Here is a 21580-nt window from a genome sequence, read left to right as displayed (position 1 = left end):
ACTTTTATTTCCTCGTTGGAGTTCATTATCTGCATGTTCATAAAAAACGTTACTTCGACTGCATCGAAGCTATAATACCCTTCACAGGTGCAGTTCTTACCGGAACTAAATATGAAAATGTAGCCGACCAACCGCTTTTATCTAACGGAAAACGTTTTGTTAGTTTTTTCTAACCACGTTGTTTGATATAAACTACCTTCAAGTCGATTTAAGGTTACTTAATAAGAAAAAATTGTTTTTATGAAGTTCTTTATCTTCATTGTGATTGGTCAGTTTGAATGACAGCTATATGCTAAAGTGATCCAATATTGGCGGTTTCGAGCAGCTTCTTGAGAAAAAAATCAATCGATCAAAATTTTAGACCGATATCTCAATAACTGCGGGCATTGTACGCGTATATATATTTTAAAGGATCAACGTTTCCTTCTGCGTGTTATAAACATCATGCCAAACTTAATATACCCTGTTCAAAGTATAAAAAAAGAAATGCATGCTTATCATATGAAGAAAAAATATTGAAAGCCAAGAATTTTAGTCTCATAAGATATTAAAACGAATAACTCTGAAATGAAGTTTAAGATAGGGTTACGTGTTGTAATCTAATGTGGGATCAAATAATTCGAGCTGTGAGTGCAATCCTTTTTATTATTATTCAGGGCATACGCCTATCAGCTCACACAGTACTGGGGAGAGGATTAAAATTCAATGTATAATCTCACTTAACAACAAATACACCAACGAATGATAGAGACGAGTTTACGTAACGCAACATCAAAAATGAAACTGCCGAATTTTCATAGTAATGCTAAAAAGTCTTCCCCCTCTTTCGTTCAAGACGTAACAAATCAATGTACTTTTCTTCACAAATGCTTTCGAAAAGAGAACAAAGCGAAACTATCATATACTCTATTAATGTTCAGTAATTATCCTAGCATGTACGACATAATATTAAATTGGGTACATAGTATTACATAACGGCAACATCCGATGTAGCAACTCTGAAGCTATTCAAGGGAGGCTATGCAAAAAATTCGATAATATCTCGAAACTAGGTATACTTTTATAGTAAGGCTTCAATTTTGATAGGTCTTTAATGTGGTACCAGTTAGTGGTGGCGAAGAAAAGAAGATAAATACACTGGTTTAAAAAGATCAAGTTAAGTTCGAATCGGACAAAATCGCTTAAGCGGTGAGATAGGCATTAAAAAATAATTACAAGAAAAAAATTAACTTCGGTTTCATCAAAGCGATAATACTCTTCACAAATACAAAAAATTCCTTAAAAAAAACTTGATTTAGATCGGTCAGTTTGTATGGCATATATCTTTGGAGATTGCACCGTTGTTATGGATAAATTTGGCATGAGCTAAATTTCTTGAAAATATCTCATCAAATGAAAAAGTTTTTGATACCGACCTTTCCGTTTGTATTCCGACAAATGAGGATAAAAGTATATGTGCAAAATTTCTAATCGATATCGATCATGTTGATCATTTATATATATATATACTCGTATATTATAGAGTCTCCGACGTTTCTTTCTGAGTTAAATGTTTAAAGTATAGCGAGAAGATCTAGTTCAGATGTTAAATTTTTCTTAGTATTTTGGGGTATCCAGGATTGTCTATGCGTGTCGTTCCGACAAACTAAAAATATTTTTTGCTTCAGAAATAAAAATGTGTCAAAATTTTATGTATAAATACGAAATATGCAATAAATATAATGACAGAATATGTCATCCGAAAAGTCGATACAAAAGCTTTGAACCACTTGAACGTTCATCATTATAAAAAACTCAAAACTTCCAACTTCTTAATACCATTTTCAAAATACAAGTATCATGTGAATAATTTCTCTTTAATTGGTCACAGAACAACCAATTAAAAAAATTGACGTTTATTACAATTGAGCTCCAAAAACTGCTGAGAATCATCAATTCGTCATTGCTTTTGGTCATTTGTGAACTCACATGACACCCACTTAATACATCGTAGCGTACAACCAAACATTTTATCCTCTAACAAAGTGAGTATCGTTTATTCTTCGAAAATCTTTCAACAGTTTTTCCCCATGAAGCTATTTCAAATTATCACACACTTTCGGGGAAACATTTCCACCTTTCTACGAATTCACAAATAGCCAAACACAATTTGTGCAAACACCAATTCACACCTACATTACATATATTGCTACAAACAGGGCTCACACGTGTTGCATACTGAAATCGGTGGGGCGGCACTGGTAGCCGCCCTTCACTACTTTCGCGCCTGGACTCGTGTTGCTAAACAAAATCAAATAAACTCGTTACTGTTGCTTAAGCTGTTGAAATGTTGCTAAATGCGCCAAACTACAAATAATGTGTTGTATAGTTGGAAAATGGTATTAGTTTTTGCACTTCGAGGTGCACACATGCACGCACTCACAGCTAATGGCATGGTGTTGGGGCGTATTGCATATATGGAAGGATGTATGTGCGCAGCGAACTTTTCCATTGCAGGTTGTTGAAGGCGAAGTATAGTATGTTGTTGCTTATTTAAATTCGGGCTATATTTCAACTAAGCAGCTGCCATTGTAAGCTAATGCAGTAAATGGATTTAGCATTTTTTACAATGCCTTGAAATGAAATTTGGATAAGAGGGTATTTGGATACAATTTAAAGAGATTTGAGTTGTGCTTTAAGCGAAAGGAAGAATTGGAAATATAAAGGATTTCATAGAAGATTTTTTCTGTATTTGATTTTGGCTTGCTTACAATTGTTTGGATATCATTTTGCTCTAGTTAATAGGATATAATATGTTAAAATGGTGGTAAGCCTTAGAGAAACTCACTGAGTTTTCAATAAGGCAACACTTTTTAGTATCGACAACTGCTGTAAGATGAATCAAACAGCATTAAGGATATATTCATTTAAGCCCAAGAAAGCTAAGTTTAGCTAGAAGAATGTCGCCTGTGAACAAATTGAATCTAAAATTTTTGTCAAAAAAGTGTTTTATTATAGCCATGGGTGTAAAATTTCAAACATACATCTGCACATATATTCACATAGAAAGTAAAAACAATGGTGTAGTATACTTCAAACAACTTAGAACACAGTTGATGATAATCCGCAAAGCATTTTTAGATCCAGCATATAATAAATGTGTGAACCACTCTGCATAGGGTGTTAACTAAGCATGTAGCTTATGTCGTTCAGAATACTTCGAAAGTGGCTATGACCAAGCCTTGTATTAGGCTTAATAATGGGTGCTTTTTTAGACGAGTTTCGTACCACGATGGATAATGGTGGATAATGTGTATCCTCGCGTATACGCCGTACAGTTCGCACCTAAGATGCTATTGCTGCTGTGGAACAGAGTCTGAAAGAAGACCCAGATAAGTCCATCCGGCATCGCGCGCAACAATTGGAGCTGGACACATCTACATTTTGGAAGATTTTTCGGAAGGATCTTGGTTAGCGAGCTTACACCGAGTCACATGTTTGGTAATTGGTTCCAAAATGGCCACCGATCCCAATTTTCAATTTTGTGGGTACGTTAATAAACAAAATTTTTGCATTTGGAATGATGATAATCAACAAGCCGTCATTCGACGTCGTGACATCCTCAAAAAGTAAATGTTTGGTGTGCTGTATGGCCAGAGGAAATCATTGGTCCATATTTCTTCAAAAATGAAGCCAGCCATAATGTTACAGTCAATGGTGAATTCTATAGAGCCACGAATAATGACTTTTTCGTGCTTGAATCGGAGGATGTTGATTCGAACGACTCTTGGTTCCAAAAAGGCATGCCTTACAGCAAACGACATAATCAATTTATTGAAGAAAACTTTTATTGAGCAAATTATCTTGCGTCGTGGGCCTGTGGTTATGTGAAGTCGCTTGTCTACGCAGATAAGCCCGAGATGATTAACGTCTTGGAAGAAAATATTCGACGCGTTATTGCTAACATACGACCTCCATTGTTGCAAAAAGTGTAACTCTTCTTCTTCTGGATTTATTCGTCGGTCATTTGCCCGAAACAATTTTCGAAACATAATGGCAAAACCTTATATTTATAAAACAAAGCTAAATTCATGGACATGCGTTTTATTTCTTCTTGAAAACTATATGTCAAAAAAAAACACCTTTACTTCTTGAAAAAACGAAGATGACGAGCTCAAATATAAATAAAATAAAACTCTATTAAAAAAAAAAAAAACTTTTATATCTCCCAAACTCTTTGCACAAATTTAATACAAAAGCTTTCTTCTTCTTTTCGTTTTGATCCTCATCAATTTCAGTCCGAAAATTAGAGATATCGATATACAACCACGCCTTCTTCTCATACATTTCAAATTTTGGTCCCATCCAATTCTATTCCACCTTCTTTTAAAAATCGACACAATCGGTCTATACCTTCCTTTAAACGTATATACTAAATTGATAGATTTCTTTCTATACCCGTGTGAGGAACTAATAAATTTAAAGTATACTATGATTAAACAACGAGTTTTCTAAAAATTTTGTGTTTCCAATGGAATCACGTCTACGGAATAGTTGAAAATGTTGCAGAAATGCTTCGAAAGATCTCTTTCATTCTCTTCAAGACGTCCGTCTAAGACAAGAGCAATTCGTTTGAAAATACTTTTAATTGAAAAATGGAACGTTTTGAACAATTAAGTTCTTCTCAGAGTAAATATTCACAAGTTTCTCCTATGCGTACCACGTGATCTGCCTATTCTGCCCTACCTAACCTCAAAGGTCCCTCTTAAAAATTTTAGTATAGTTTTGCTCAGTTGTTGGCGGAAAAAACCTTTCGAGGCAAGTTAAAGGCAATTTGCTCTGTCGTTGTCAGAGAGACGCAGCTATATAAATTATGATTTAAGTTTGCTGCTACGTACATACGAGTATATATATCACTGTAGGCCTTGTCTTTTCTCAGTGACATAACTGGTTTATTTCAACTTCTTTTCAACTTAAATACACACTACTAGACATAAATGAGGTAATACATATACTTAGATATACAATCTTCTTCGACTGTACTAATTTACATGCTCCTAAATGGCTTCTTCAACTCTTACCCCCAACCATTCTTTACAGTATTTTATTATTTATACATTTTTTTTTGAAAAAGTTCGCTGTAGCACGGCATAGGCCACTTGCTCATTAACTCCATCCAGGCAATTTGTTATGCAAAGTTTTTATTACCACGGCATATTGTGAAAGCATAAGCTCCCTTGCAACGACATAAAGCAAGCACAGAGGGTATGTTAATTAGCTATAAGCGATTTATTTCACTGTAATTAGAATAATGTTTAAGAATATAGTAAAAGACAAAACTTTCTTGCTTTTTAAGAAAGCATATTTTTTCCGCACTGGACTTCAGCGCATGAAATCATTTCGATTGGTTTATGTTCGAAGCTTGGACGCAGAACCACTGAAAATTGGAGAATAGTTTATGTTAATGTTCTGAGGCTTCTTATATGAGCATACTGGTACCTTTCACGTGACAATTCTTCATTTGATGGCAACATGAAGCCAAGAGTTATGTATAAATGACACTGGAAGCTTGGCCTAACAGCTCTCAATGTGTAAACCCTCTATATATCACATACATATGTACTTGAACTGCCAGCATATATATTGCTGAAACTTTTTAGAAGAATTTTAGACAAAAGCAATGTAGTCCGGAGCATGTGGGTTATATAATACGTACTTGTTCCTACTTACAATACATTCGAATATGTAAGTATGTATGTATGTACTTATATGGATGGAATATTGTATATATAAGCAAGTCTATGTTATGTTAGATAATTGCTTTAAACATGCAGCCTGCAATCGCTGCCTGGATATGATAAAAAATAGTATACTTTTATTTGCGGACACCCTACCGTTACTTCCCAAGTTGATTGTGTTTTTGCAAACGCTCCCTGAAATCTCGGTTTTTGCCTCTTTATTTTCACCTTAAACCGTTCTTAAATCATATTTCTTTTCCCATCTATACAACATGTGATTTTTGGGTATTTTGCATTAAGAAAGTAAGAACAAAACCTGGAAAAATAATTTTCTAGTACAAAATATTTTGCTCTACAAAAAGGTCTTATGATTTTTTTTTATAAAAACATTATTTTAAAAGTTCTGCACAGTCACAGTTATACATCAAATGACTTGAGCATTCATACAAAGGATTTATATGTACATTCAGTATTTGTATACCATTTTTGGTGCATAACGTGAACATATAACTTTAAAACCAATGGTTTTATGAAAAACATCATTCAGACTTATTTTTTGCAGAACGGTAAATATTAACATTAAGATATAATCATATTCGAATACCATTTTTTCGAAGTTGTAGATTTATTTATTTTGGAAGTAAAAACTTTATTGCAAAGGATCAAAAAATTTCATATAAAATATATGTCAAAAATTATATGATTTATGCACGGTTTGAATTGAAAATAAAAAGCTTGTTTTCGTTGAGTTCTTCTTTTTTAGGACAAAAGCGGAAACTTCAAAGGGCCTTTGCAAAAAAATAAACAACTTGTAAAATAACGGACACCCTAAAGTGCATGCACGAACCAATGTGGAAAGGAAGCAGATATGCGCGTATACTTATAACACTTAACTTGAGCATTCTAATAAAGTTATGACAGGAGCTTAAATTAATTTATTTTATTAAGTAGTTTTAAAAATTAATTTAATAATAATAAATTTGTTGTTTAGTATTGAAGGTCTCAAAGAAATGTTTCTAAAGTTTGATAAAGCTGTTCGAGATATTAAGCCAAATTCAAAGATAACCTCATAAATATATTTATATCTTTAGTGGTAAGGATAGATTAAGTGAGAGAAATTTAAAGTGGAGCCAAACAGGTTGGATTGATCATGCGGAGACATATGGAAGCATTACCAACCGATCTAAATTGGTTTAGTTGAATTCAAAGAACATTCTCGTGTGTAACAACATTTAAATCATTTTTAAAAACTTTAATTTAATTGAATTATTGATTGATCGATTATTTCACTATCAAAGGGAGGAGATTTTCAAAGCCTTTGAATTTAAGATATTTTTAAAAAAGGTTACCACCTGTTTGGAACTTTTATTCATTTAATTAAAGTCATAGAATATATATGGTACGTAAAACATTAAGACATAATTTCCGTAAGATTAATTTTTGAGAAGGATGCCACAAGTTTGAAAAAATTAAGCAAAAATAAACAATTCTACAGAAGCTTAAAGTTTTTAGCTAAAAATATATCTTAATGAACGGCCACTTTTAGTTTAGAATTCATACCCGCCTACCAGATTTGAACGTTTGGTACGTTGCTTTCTTTTGATACTTATATATAAATGATCAGTGTCAAGAGCTGAGTTGATTTAGCCATGTCCGTTGGTCTGTCTCTGTTTCTTCCTTCCTCTGAATAGATAGTAGAATCATCAAAAAAATTGACTTACACCTTCCTAACTTTTGGTTATACTTGTATTATTAACACTCTTCAGTATAAATTTTATTATTATTTCAGTCAGGCAGTTATATTTATTATAGTTCTTACTTTATACACGCCTTAAATGTTCTTACTTTAGTTTTATATAATATAAGAGTATATACAAGGTTATTCAATTTTCAAAACTTTACTTTACTACATAATATAATATTTGACAAATATTTGCAAATATTTAATTTTCTAGAAATTGTAAAATGAACAAAAATTGTGCACCCAAAAACAAAATCCAACTTGACATTGAATGAAGCCTGATTGCCTTTGCTCTGCCCAATTCCCAAGCAATTATAATAAATATAAAATGTTCCTAGTCAATTGTAATTCCAGTATCTTCATGCAACTCACAGCAGCCACTTTGTATAGGAAATGAATTTTGCAGCAACACACACACATACGCATTTTGCGGTCGAATGCCTTTGCATGTTGTTTTTGTATGCATATGTGATATCACACCAGCAACGCCTCCACACTTGAACGCTTGGCACCAACACCAAAGCAACATTAGAAACAAGTGAATTTTGCGAGTCCATCATGTTAAAAATGAAAATTTCATCTTTGGATATTTTTATAAAATAAAATATCTACATTGACCAAAATTTTATGCCCAAGTTCTACGAAGTGTAAATGAATTTGCTGTGCAATGTCGGAACAGCTTTAAATAGTTTAGTGCAACCACAAAAATGCATATTTTTCACAAGCAGCAAAAGAATTACCAACTCAAAGGAAGTGAAACGCAATTAAACAATTAAAGTTACCACAACTTTTTGGCAACGGAAATGGGAAAAACAAAATTTTGTAACGAGTAAAAGATGAAGGTTACAGTCTTATGCAATTAAATGCTGTAACAATAATAGCTTTTGTACAATTGGGAATTTAGATGCAATTTGTTCGATACGAACTACTAATTTGCAGGATGAGAAGGAAAGTAAATAAATTGTACGAATTTGGCACTACATATGCTGAATAAATGAGCGTTCTTGCTATATATTACTTATACACCATGTTGTACCATTATTAGCGCATACATTACCATGAACTTTATTAAGATATTGCCTATAATGAAGCGGATATATTTTTTAAATTATTTTGACTCTCATGCCTCATGCAAGCACTGCAAATAAATTTCTAATTTTTTTTTGTGTTTTGAACCTTCACTAATATTGCACAACTACTTTGTTGGGAAATATCAACATCGGGAGGGATGATGACATGATCAAATCAGTTAAGTGTACACCTCCCATGTGGTGCATGTAAATCGATATAAAACAAGAAAAAGCGTTTACTTCGGTTGCACCAAAGCTAGAATACCCTTCACAAATAACGAAGTTTCGTTGAATTTGATTTTTATCGATTCAGTTTGTATGACAGCTATATGATATAGTTGCCCAAACTAGAAATTTTTTTCAGATATTAAAGCACTGTCTCAAAAAATAATCTACATTTCTTTAATTACAAAAGATTTTCTTTGTAGGACTCATTTCCGATCGTTCGGTTTGTATGGCAGCTATATGCTAATGAGCACCTTCTTGTGGATAAAAGGACGTATGCAGATTGATATCTCAAAAACTGAGGGACTAGTTCGCGTATATACAGACAGACGGATATAGCTAAATCGACTAATTTTTCTATATACTTTTAAGGGTGAGAGTTACTAACATAGTGGCAAACTTAATATACCTTGTTCAGGGTATAAAAAGAACAATAGGTGTGGCACCGCCCAATTTGTGGTGTAATGCATTCTCTTAGTACCTGTTCCACTCATTTCAACGAAATTTGATTCATAGCATCATCTGGATATTTTAATGCCATAGTTTGGCAGTATAAAAGTAAAGTTTGCAATGTGCGATATCGGGTAACAGCCACACCTACTTAAATAAGCAGCAACAAAGATTTCGGAATCGAACGTTTGTAAATAGTTATATATTTTATATTATATCTTTTCGAGGCCTCTAGATATCGAACGCGATTATAATCAATATGTATAAGTATATGTATCAGATCATATTTTCCTATTAACCTCGTGCTGTGGTACAAAAACAAAAGTTAAAATTGTCTGGTTCACTTTACATCATATAGATAGGACAGTATGTGAGATATCACACCAAGTTTAAGTGAACGTATAACGCTGGAGATAGCTATAGTATAGGTATTGAAAATAGAAATTTACATTACATATAATGATTTCAGATTTTCAAGTGGACTCTATGCTAAATTCCATATTTTGGTAAGTTTGTGAGATATCTTCATAAGATTTTAGGTAAACATATTCTCAAACATTATTTATTTTAAGGGACACACCTAGTGTGAGACCTTTAAAAAATCGATTAGTATCTTCCTTCGATAGGTTAAATGTTCTATACTTAAATTTTAAATCGATACTTCAAACAGTTTTTATGTATATATAAATATAAATGATCAGTGATACGAGCTGAATCGATTTAACCATGTTATACAAACTGACCAATCAAAATAAAATTCTTGTAAGGTATTTTTTGTATGTGTGTAGGATATTATAGCTTCAGTGCTACCGAAGTTAACATTTTTTTTTTGATTTTAAGGATACCTATTCCTAATATACTCAATATAGTGGCATTCAGTTTTCTGGTAGACTTTGAGCCAAGAATATCGGTCACAACATTGGTTATTTTATTAAAATAAAGTGGATATGTTTTCGTAACTATAATTTGGGCAATATAATTGAAATCGATGTAGACTCTTGGTCCCTCCACCTCTGCTTGTACATTTACACAATATAGTCCAATTCTTTGCTTTAGTTGAGTTTATATCGCATATATAATACAATTATGTGGAAATACAGGAGCCATGTTAACTGCTTATATCATAGAACCCAATTTTCTTCGAGTCTATCTGAAAGGTCAAAATTTAATAGCAACCATTTTCCAGAGTAGTTAAAGGAAAATATTCGCAGAATCGCGAATTTAGGAATCAGTTTACAAAAAATTACACTTCAGGAATGATATAAGTATATAATTTTAGTAGGATAAGATTAATAAGATATAAATATGATACTCATATAGTTCTTTGTCATCTCATCTTTGTATTTTCTTTTCATAATCATTTAGCTATCCATTCATCTCTTTAATAAATACACTAAGTATGTATTGAAAAAATATTTTGTGTAGCCAAGCTAAGACATAGACAAACCGACAAGCTCGTTCATATTCAGATCACACGATAAACACGAAATTTATATACTTTATAACGAAAGTAAAGTCGTTTAAACGACATTTAGCTTAAACAAATACTATTGTACATACTCATACATACAGAAAGTCGACAAACTAAAAAATATAATAAAAATTTTATTTCGATTTTTCAGCTCCTGTGTCTTGTTCCTACTAACAAAAAATTCCGAAATACAATCCATAAATATGCGACATATATTTGAAGCAATAGCTGTGACACTTAAATATCTTATATAAGTATTATTGCGTTTGCTTTCAATCATCTATCGAATAGTAAATAAATATACTTCTGTCAGTATACTGTTATTGTACGTACTTCAAAACGCGTGCACAAACACTACAATGGTTGAGAGTAGAAAATAATTCTATATAATATGAAAACCAATCACATATTGGAAACCCAACAATGATCATTATATTTTTCTGATTAAATAACAATTAAAATAATGGCTGATCTCTAAGTGATTCAAAGTTTGTTTGAGGCTTTTCGCGAAATACAGACAACAACCTTAAAGAATAGGTGGAAAAAAATATAAAGGATAACAATATATGTACTAGTATGCAATCATAATTCCCAGCGAGAATATTTTGGATACAGCATAAGAAGCTGATCAATTATAATCATAATCAATATTATGTAACTTCTCTTCCACGCATTTTATAACAGCAAATATTCAAAGTCCATTATAAGATTTATTGATTTCCTCGAAACACTTCCTGCTGGCCTTTAAGTTACACATATATACACTCTGTAATCCAGCGTTTGGCTGTGTGACAAAAACCTCATAAAAATGGCTGACGACAATCATGACCATCAACTCAACAAGCCAGTTTATGGTGGCGCTTAATGCGAGATGGTTGATGTTTATGTTTAGGATGTGTGGTTCTTATAACTATCTGGGTCATATGTACGTTCTTATACCGTTATGCCTATATAGTGCGAGCGTAGGCAGGCAATCACTTATTTAGTGTGTATGAATTCATTGAGGATAAGCGTACTTAAGTATTATAACCAATTTTATGCAAATTAATTGAATCATTTCACGCTCAATAAAAATGGAAATTACTTTAACCATTTCTTTTCTATTTGCTGTACACAGAATAAAGGATTGTAAAAAGATTATTGAAATGGTTTTAAATATTCTATTATTATCTTCTAAAATAAAGGGTACATTATGGGAGGTAAAATATCCAAATATTACCAGTAATCTAGACTGTAGATTCTAACTAGCTTATTTAACTATTGTTTCATGTCGACTGTAAATTTAGTGTTTGATGTGTTATATCATCAAATTTCGGGCTACTATATTCGAATCTATAGCAATTATCCTGTGGCGACCTAAAAATAAAATCACTACTCCGTTTCGCAGCGAAGAAAATTTTTCTCTACTCAGAGCGCATGAAAATCGCTCAGGAGAGCTGTATTTTCAAGAAAACCCATCAAAATTGTTGTCATTCAGGATTACGATTACGGCGATAACATTGTTATACCCAGCAGGGCGAAATGATTGTATCACTTCTATAAGAAGGAGCCAAGGAACAATATAGCATTGGATGTAAGACAAATTTTTATATAAAAAAAAAAACAATAGATGAAGCAACAACCTCCTTGTTTATTTATGAAACATTATTTATTAAAAAAAATCCCTGGTGATTCCAAAAACTATCATTACAGTCTTTGAACCTGGAATCTGCACAGTCCTTCGTTAAAGCACCGTGAGAGATGAACCCGAGTATCATAAAAAATTAACAAAATAATTTGGGTGGCCATAAAAGAATGATGATATCAAAGGGATGTGTTTAACATATCGTTCGTAAATATATATCCATCCGGAAGCAAAATACAGGTTGGTTGTAAAGTGTCTGCTCTCACCAAGAAATAGCTACTACTATCTCAAGTTGGTACGTCTGTCATGAGAACACATTTATAGTTAAAAGTCATTCTGTCAATCAATTCTTTTTTTACAAGCCATTTGAAGTTGACGTGTCAGAGTAGCTTTTTAATATGGAAAAAGTTTAATATCGCGCACTGATTAGATTCTTAGTTTTGAAAGGTTTTAAAGCAAAGGAAATTTATGAGAAAAGAAGTGTATGAGGAGTCCGCACCTTCAAAACGCACCCTTGAATTTTGGGCTGGTGAATTTAAACGTTTGGAGAGTTAGTGCTGAACAAAAGCGATTTCTAGCGTCGTTTTTTAAGTATAAATTAAACTTGGATCTACCACCATGACCTTAAATTGAAACAAGAACGTTTACAGTCGACTGAAGCTGGCTGTTCAGCTCCAAAACAGGTGAAGTTACAACGATCAGCAAAGACGGTTATGACATCTGAAACAATTCCTTCTAGAAAGCGTTTTTCGTCGAATGAAGAAGCTAATACAGTCGTCGACGGGTATTTTGCAGAGCTTCATTAAAATCATTATAGGGATGGCATAAAATTATTGGAGGATCATTGGGATAAGTGTATTGAAGTGAATAGAGATCATATTGAATATAAAAATATATTTCGTACCAAAAACAGTTTTGTTTTTCATTTCGAGCGCAGAAACTTTTCAACCAACCTGTGTGTGTCGCCTAAGCTTGCAACCGGGACAACGCGCTGTGACACAAATCGATGAAAAATTGCATGATTTGGTCTTACGTATGTATGCTCTCACCAGATTCGCCGTTTCTGGGGCACTCGCGTATTTTCTATGTCTTCAAGGGACTGTAAACTAGGAAAAAATCAACGGGAGTGAAGTCTATTTTGAAAAGGACTAATCATACTACAAAAACGTATTGGGTTGGCAACTAAGTAATAGTTGAATTTTTAGGTTTGCTGGCGTAGTCCAAATGAAAAATACATTTTGTTATTTGATAGTTGGCAATTCAGCTGTCAATCAGTAAAAAAAAAGGGTTTGATCGGTTGCGTAGTTTTCGTTTGTCGTTCATTGAAAAATGGAAGATCAAAAGGAACACTTTCATTATATTTTTCTTTTTTAATTTCGCAAAGGGAAAAACGCATCAAAAGCTCACAAAAAGTGATGTGCCGTTTATGGCGAAGAAGCCATAAAAGAAGGGCAGTGTCAAAATTGGTTTGCCAAGTTTCGTTTTGGTGATTTTTCACACAAAGATGAAAAACGCTCTGGTCGTCCTGTTGAAGTTGATGAGGACCTAATCAAAGTAATAATCGATTCAGATCGTCACAGTACAACACGTGAGATTGCTGAGAAGCTTCAGGTATCACATACATGCATTGAAAATCACTTAAAACAACTTGGCTATGTTCAAAAACTCGATACATGGGTTCCTCACGAACTGAAAGAAACGCATTTAACGCAACGCATTAACAGCTGCGACTTGCTAAAGAAACGTAATGAAAATTATTCATTTTTAAAACGAATGATAACTGGCGATAAAAAATGGGTTGTTTACAACAATATCGAGCGGAAAAGATCGTGGAGCAGGCCAGGTGAACCAGCTCAAACATCATCAAAAGCTGGTATTCATCAAAAGAAGGTTTTGTTATCAGTTTGATGGGAAGAAGTTTTATGAACGTGGGATTATGATGTTGCTTGAAAGATGGCAAAAGATCAATAATCAAAATGGGCAATACATTACAGATTAAAGTTATTTAGTTCCATGTAACAATTGTCTTTGATTTAAAAAAAAAAAAATCCGCAATTACTTAGTTGTCAACCCAATATATTGAATAACGAATTTCGCCAAAAACGAGAAAAAACGTTAACTTCGGCTGCACCGATTTTAATACCATTTACAAATATAAAAGATTCCTTACAAGTATTTGTTTCCCATCGTTTAGTTTGTCTGGCAGCTATATGCTATAGTGATCCGATTTGAACAATTTGTTCGAAGATTGTGTGGGGGCTAGTTCGCATATAACATATTGTATACAGACAAACAAAAACGGTCAGACGGAAATGGCTAAATCTCTTCAGCTCATCACGCTGATGATTTATGTATATATATACAATTTATTATTACTAATTTTCATCTTCTTCAAAGGATAAATTAGTGTCTCCGAAAGCCATTTGAAGTCGTCTAAAAATGTGTATAACCCTCTTTCACTAAAGTAATGTATTTCTTCTATTATTCAATATACGAGTACATACAAGTATATATAATATTATACTTTATTTTTCAAAGCATTTCAAGTCAAGTAAGAGCATTTGACAAAAATCAACAAATGTTAGTAAATATTGCTATTAATCAATTCTCTCCATTCATAGTGTTCAGAAACATAAAATACGACACAGCAGAACGAAGAGCCTGAAAGTTAATAAAGCCATTAATATTAGATATTCATATTCTGTCTGTCCTCCGCCAAAATACTTACCGCACTCACCGTACTGTAAGTGAGTGGAAAAAATTTCATGCCATCGAAAACGATAGGTTCCTGAGAATTCATGATAGCAAATTGTACATCACCCAACAACAATTTATTACTACGCGGATCGCCAAGCACCAATAAATCCTCCCAGCGGCAACAGTAGAAGCTATTTCGTAGCTCCGTGGTCTATGCAAACACGAAGTGAAAATAACGAGCCACAAACGTGCATTAAAAAGCGGTTTAATTGTATACTAGTGTGCTGAGACACATAATTTAGAAATGTCTAATGATATTATAGAAGTAATGAAAGGCCTAAGCCATACCTCATCCATCAGCATTTGACCGAAATAGCCAATTAACAGAAATTGCGCAGTTTGCGAAATTAGCCAGGAAATATATTTGCTCGATGCCACAGTGATTGGACCCTAATGGAGAGCGTAGAAAAAATGCAGAGAGAATAATTGTGATAAATGTTAGAAATATTTAAATTCGTCTGTGAGTTGCCATACTTACGCTCTGAAACTGAAAGGAGACAACGCACAACAGCAAAACGCCAAAGGACATAATGTAGAATATTTGGTGGGTGAAATGAGCCTTGGCCTCGACGACGAAGCTGCAATAGGAAATTGCGTAAGCACAATGAACACAATAAGAAATAAAAAGCATACACCAATGATATATGAGCATTAAGCTTAAGGATATAGAAGGAAATGCGTGCGAAAACATATGCAGCTGACGCTAGTGTACTTGGTAATTGTCATTGCGAATGCTGCTAAAATAACATAATGTGCCCATACGAATGTTGTCCAATAAGTGCAGCCTACAAAATAAAAAGTTGGAAAAGTAGGAGGTTTATCTCCGCACATAATCTTCTTTTTGCTCGATACAGTTAACCCAGCTATGCTTCCACTTCTGTAACCCCTTCACTCGACTCCGTTCGACTCAATTTTCTGCGCGGCGAGTAATTTTTTGAGATTTTGAATCCAAACGAAAAATACCAAATTTAGAGATTACGGTGGATGGAGCAGTTCGTAGCCTAATTCCTCAAGCAATTCGACCTTGGCGCAAGCAAAGGTGTAGGCCGACGCGTTGTCAAAGAAAAAAAAGTTCACTAGACGTCCACTGCATCGTGGATTTCGAGGCCTTAGGTGTGTACCCCTAGATTCATGTTTCGTTGACGATATCGAAGTAGCATAGAAACTTCTTCAGGTTGTACTCTCACACTTTCGATTGGTTATTTGCCAATACGAGATCTTGGACTTAGTCACGTTATTCTCCGTGGTACGCGCTGAAGGAGCATCTGAACGTTACTTATCAAAAACCAACGCGCAAGAAGAGTCGCAATATACAGCATCTAGGTACTCTTTATTTTCTCTGCGCGTTTTCGCTTTTTAAAACTAGACACTATACACTGTCCGAGCTTTTGTATTTTTTCGGTCAGAACCAATCTAAGAGTTCGATTCGACTGACGCCAAGTACTTATCGGACATCTCTTGTGGATAAACTCTTACCTTACTTCCAACATACATATGCTCACATTTATAAATAATATGTACGTGCCTCTTACCCATTCAAACGTTGCTGCCGTCGAAAAATTTCACAGAGACGTCGCCGAAAGGCTGTATGCAAATTTTGATTCGTACAAGGTGTCTCGCCGCCCTTCAGATCAGCACGTGCCATCTCCAGGAGCTGTTGCAAATCCAAGCGCAATTTCTTATAGCGAAAACTGGCATGACAGAGCACCAAGCAGAGCGTATAATCCTCAGCGGTCCATATTGTCACACAAGAAATCGTCAACCAACCCGAATAGATGGCGGTGATGATGAATTGCAGCGGCACTTGTGCGTCATACCAACGAAATGACATGCGATAGATAAATGGTTTGTCAGGTGACGCCAGACCCACGCTCGCCACATCGTACACGTACAGCGCGAGTATCAGCACCATGGGCGTATAGTAGAATTGCGTAAATATATTCATAAATCGTATTATCGAGTTGATTTCCTTGCACAGCGCAGCATCGTCAGCGCTAAAAACGTAAATATGCGAGTGATTTTATAAGCAAAAATTGCGAGTTCGCATAACTGCATACTTACTGCGTAAAGTAAATGTCACGATAAAAATTTCGTAGTAGTTTTCGTAATGCGCGCTGTCGACTGAGCAGCACAAATATTCGTATTATATATTGTACGCCCATAAAAGAGGTGCACAGGCACTCAGCCACGGCTGGTATGTCACCGATGTTCTCGCCTATGAAGGTAAACTCGCCTGCGTTGAGAAAAATACTTGCTTACTACGTAAGTAATGCAATTTGTAATCATTACTCACCCAAAATAGTGCCTATGTAGCAGAGCACGCTCACACCGAGGCATATGTTGTTGACGAGGCGACTTAAGATGCTGGCATCCTCCTTGAGTGGCCAAAGGAAATTGAATTTGTAACCCGCTACCTGTATGGGCAATATTATTGGCCGATTGTCGAACTGCAAAGGCACAAAGTAATCCATATTTTAATTAGGCAGCCGTATGAGTATTTGAGTGCAAAGTAGATAAACTTACTAAATCCAGCGTCCAAATTATTGTTGTATTTATATATGCTCGCTCTGCTGGTATTTCAGCATTTTCATGTTTTATTTTCATATTTTGTTGTATTAAAATTTCATAGCATTAATAACTATTTAAATGTTAATTAGGTTTTTGATTCGGTTTCTAAATATTGTCAATGTAAAAATGTATGTATGCATATGTTGTACGACATTGGAAAATCCAACGAATGATATATACAAAAAATAGCAGTACACAAAATTTTACTAGTTCAGCTTAGCTTGCTTAATAACTACAACAACAAAGTCAACTAAAAATACCGATAATATCATATTTATACCCGAGCGTAATGTGCTAAGTATAATATTTTTGCGTTTTTAGTAGAAAGGTTGCCTATAGCAACAGTAAGTGGAAATCAAGAGGAAAATTTTAACATCACGAGCATTTTTCTAATCAATATAACGGCGTATAAGAGACATTTAGTTTTGAAAACGTTCGGAACTCGTTTTCCTCTAAGAACCTAATTTTGATCGTTCAGTTTGTGTGGCAGCTATAGCTATAGTGGTTCCGACAAATGCGCAGCTTCTTAGATTGAAAAGGCTGTGTGTGATTTCGGAGCGATAGCTCAAAAACTTCGCGTGTATACAGACAGACGGACATAGCTAAATCGACTTCACTCGTCACGTATGTACTTGTATGTATATATATATTTTATAATGTTTCCGACGTTTCCATCACGGTGTGGGGTAGGAAACTTAATATACCCTGTTTCGGGTAAAGTAAGTCTATATACGAAAGTTTCACTAAGTATAGTCTTTTAGAAACCAAGATAATATCTCTGTGAAATTTGGATTTCGATATATCTGTAATATCAAGCAAAAGAAAGAACGGGAAGGGGAATTTCGAATGTTCGCTATCGAAAATTTACAATAACAACTTTCTAGGGTTAAAAGGTAATAAGGCCTCGGCTGCAGACTGTAAAAGTTCAGTGTTTAGAATACTTAAAGTAACAAGTACTCTTTGAAGTTAGTTGGGTGAAAATTGTAAGTTGTGTTCTGCTTGTGAGCTCTTAATGATTATGTACTAAGTAAATGTGGAGTTAGTTAATTTATATACGATAAATTTGGTGACTTTTATAGAAAAATTTACTGATCGAACACTTGTTGAATTTAAATGGTTCAAAGGGTCAAAACTCAAAATGGAATACTATATAACTATAATATTGTACGATAATGGTGCTAAAACGATCAAAGGATTTATAAGCCAAATTCATACTCATACTTGTATAATGAATATTAGTTGATAATTTATTTGTTGAGAAAAAATGTCTTTTGTATACGTCATCAATAACTGGGCTGCAGGGAAATATTTATAATAATTTTTTCGATTTAATATGCTTGAACTTATATTATACTGGCTTGTTCACCTGACCACCGCAACAGATTCCTAAAGAATATAGAGTACAAAATGTGCAGTTATCCAAGGTTTTCAAACCAGTCTTTGTTTGTTGAAACACACTGCAATAAGCTGTCTTCCTTAGATTTGGTGTATTCAACAGCAAAATACATATTATATATACCAAATATTTTCTTCCATTCTATTTTTCAGTGGCTCTGCAGAAGTATCATAAGCAACTAAAACTGCTTTTTAATGCCTAAGCCAACCTTAACCTCCTATAACCCACTTCAGCATACTTAGTCAACACGTTGTGCGCGTGTATAAATTACTCTTTCCTATTCTCTTTGTGCATTAACGGCATACAATTGTTTATTTTAATCATTTTAAATTAGTTGGTAGTAATTATAATAAATAATTAAAGAAAGGCAAACATGTGTCTATGTACAAGTATATGTGTGCATACGCAGAATACAAAAATAAAAATTAAGCCAATTATATTTTATTCACATAAATATTTGATGATAGTGAATTTACAAAAACTATATTAAATACTCAAACTGTGTACAACAACAAATAGCTTTTTATACTGAGTCAAATGATAAAGCAGTGCAAGGGGAAAGGTTTTAATCCAGTACTTTAAGGAAATTAATTTAATTATGCAATATATACTTAGGTATATTGCTCAATGGTCATTTGTCATTGATTCGAAATAGAAATTGAGCCATATACTTGTACATATATATTATAAATATTGGTGAATTATTTCATAAAAGTATGTGACTAAGGTTCATATGTTTTGGACTTATGAATTTCAAAATTACTGTATGTATTAAATGTTCTAACATAGGAGTATGTATATAATTTTCTTTTTTTCTAATTTTTCAGTGCAATTTTAAATATCTTTTCTTCATTTCATATTCTTTCTTACCTTTCATCATTAGTGAAGTCACAACATCAAAAATACTTTTCAATTATGCTTATTTTAATAAATATATCTTAAAGATAATAAAATTTAATTTCATACTTTGTTTTACTTATACATTAATCCTTTTACAACTTCGTTGATATTATTACAAACGTACAAGATATTTCCATTAACCCTGAGTAAAATGAGTTAATTTACATGAAATGCCGAGTGCATGTTTTATTTCACACTCGATGCCATTTGTAATGATTGACCACTTATGCAAGTGAAATTTAATAGCTGAGAAGATTCAAAAGAATTGTATACATCAGTCTTAAAATCATTCATTGTATGAATTTTGCTTAGTCTGTGAACAATGGTTGGGAAAAGAAAGTGCTTTACAAGAAGTAAATACTTTAATAAATGATAGTAAATTTCTTAGCACTCGCGAATTATTATTACTCAAGTACTCCACACAAGAAGTAATGTACCTATAAGATTCCACAATTATCGTTAATAATAACTCAAGTTTCAAAAGATCCTTCCAATATCAGATATTATTTCAATAATTCAAACAGAATAATACAAAGGATAACAACCCAAGAGCTGCAAAGTTTTTTAGGTAAAGTATATTCATTTATTATATTCATATTTATTATACCAACACTAATCTGAGGAACTGCCTAAATGCCTGCCGAAAATTTCTACCATCTGACCGGGACTGTATAACCCTTTCAATATTAATATAAATATTTATTATTGCCTTCAAAATAGGTTCCCGAGCCAATACAAGCATGTCAACACTTAATCCAATTTCTAATATGCATATTTATTTTTTATAAGCCCTCAGCAAACTTTGGTTTCAACTCAAAACATAGCATAAGCTAAGAACAATTAAATGGTACCATAAAATTTTATGATCGTGAATTATTAAGACTTATAGACTTTAGCTAAAATCGGTTATATATCGGATATAATACAAAGTAAATGATCAATGAGAAATTACAAGGCGCTTAAATGATCAGGTAGGACGGCAAATTCTATAAATAATGCGAACAATCGAATAAAATTTGTCCACGATGTTTTTAACACCCAAAAGGAAACTCCGGAGACCATATAAATGATCAGGAAGATGTACTGAGTCGATTTAACCATGTTCGTATTCCATCTACGTGAACTAGTACCTCAGCTTATGAGGATATGAAATTTTACACATACTCTTTTCTTAGCAGCTTATTGCTCGTTTGTCGGAACTGCCAATATCTTCACGAAATTTGGTATAGATTATTGACTAAAAGATTGCATTCCGAACATATTGCTCAGATCGCACCACTATAGCATATAGCTGTCACTCAAACTGATAGATCAAATTCAAGATTTAAATATGTTTATTTTTTGATTAGATTTGAATTTGATCGGTTAGTTTGAGTCAAAGTCATAATATAGACCATAATACCCTTTTATGCTATAAAAAATGCCGTGAAGGGTTTTATATAGCTTTGATGCAGCCAAAGTTAACGTTTTTTCTTCTTTTGTCACACTTTTAAAGAAAGAGAAAAAAAACTACATTGAATGGAGTTTTATTTAACAACTTTCCTCAAATTTAATACAAAGTAAATTACAAAATAAATAAAATGTATACCTTTTTAAAATATTTTTAAGAGGAAAACGTAATGAAATAGCCACCACGTCCCTTCCGATAAGTGGAGAAGAAC

General features: G+C 33.4%; 1 protein-coding gene across 2 annotated transcripts; it reads right to left on the bottom strand.

Annotated features, from left to right (window-relative positions):
- Positions 1-14836: 14836 nt before the first annotated feature.
- Positions 14837-17900, bottom strand: LOC106627913 (odorant receptor 74a). Of its 2 annotated transcripts, XM_036366131.2 has the most exons (8): positions 17579-17900; positions 17349-17502; positions 17117-17288; positions 16588-17049; positions 15534-15633; positions 15344-15445; positions 15027-15206; positions 14837-14959 (listed from the first exon to the last, which is right to left on the bottom strand). In XM_036366131.2, the coding sequence occupies exons 1-8, from the start codon at positions 17657-17659 to the stop codon at positions 14900-14902; spliced, it is 1311 nt and encodes a 436-aa protein (XP_036222024.1). In that variant the 5' UTR covers positions 17660-17900; the 3' UTR covers positions 14837-14899. The 2 variants fall into 2 exon arrangements, with proteins under 2 accessions (XP_036222024.1, XP_014103705.1); XM_014248230.3 differs by lacking the exon at positions 17579-17900 and having other exon boundaries at positions 17349-17572.
- Between the last annotated feature and the right edge of the window lie 3680 nt (positions 17901-21580).

The sequence above is a fragment of the Bactrocera oleae genome, chromosome 5 (assembly GCF_042242935.1).
Source record: "Bactrocera oleae isolate idBacOlea1 chromosome 5, idBacOlea1, whole genome shotgun sequence".
In the NCBI taxonomy this organism is placed as follows: domain Eukaryota; kingdom Metazoa; phylum Arthropoda; class Insecta; order Diptera; family Tephritidae; genus Bactrocera; species Bactrocera oleae.
This window is presented reverse-complemented; position numbering and strand designations above follow the sequence as displayed.

What these genes read in the sequence shown, in the direction of transcription:
- LOC106627913 (XM_036366131.2), bottom strand. Translation starts at nt 17,659, where the DNA reads ATGAAAATAAAACATGAAAATGCTGAAATACCAGCAGAGCGAGCATAT. An exon ending in CGTGACATTTACTTTACGCA is followed by an intron (nt 17,050 to 17,116) that starts GTAAGTATGCAG and finishes TTACGTTTTTAG; the next exon opens with CGCTGACGATGCTGCGCTGT. An exon ending in CTTACAGTACGGTGAGTGCG is followed by an intron (nt 14,960 to 15,026) that starts GTAAGTATTTTG and finishes ATTAACTTTCAG; the next exon opens with GCTCTTCGTTCTGCTGTGTC.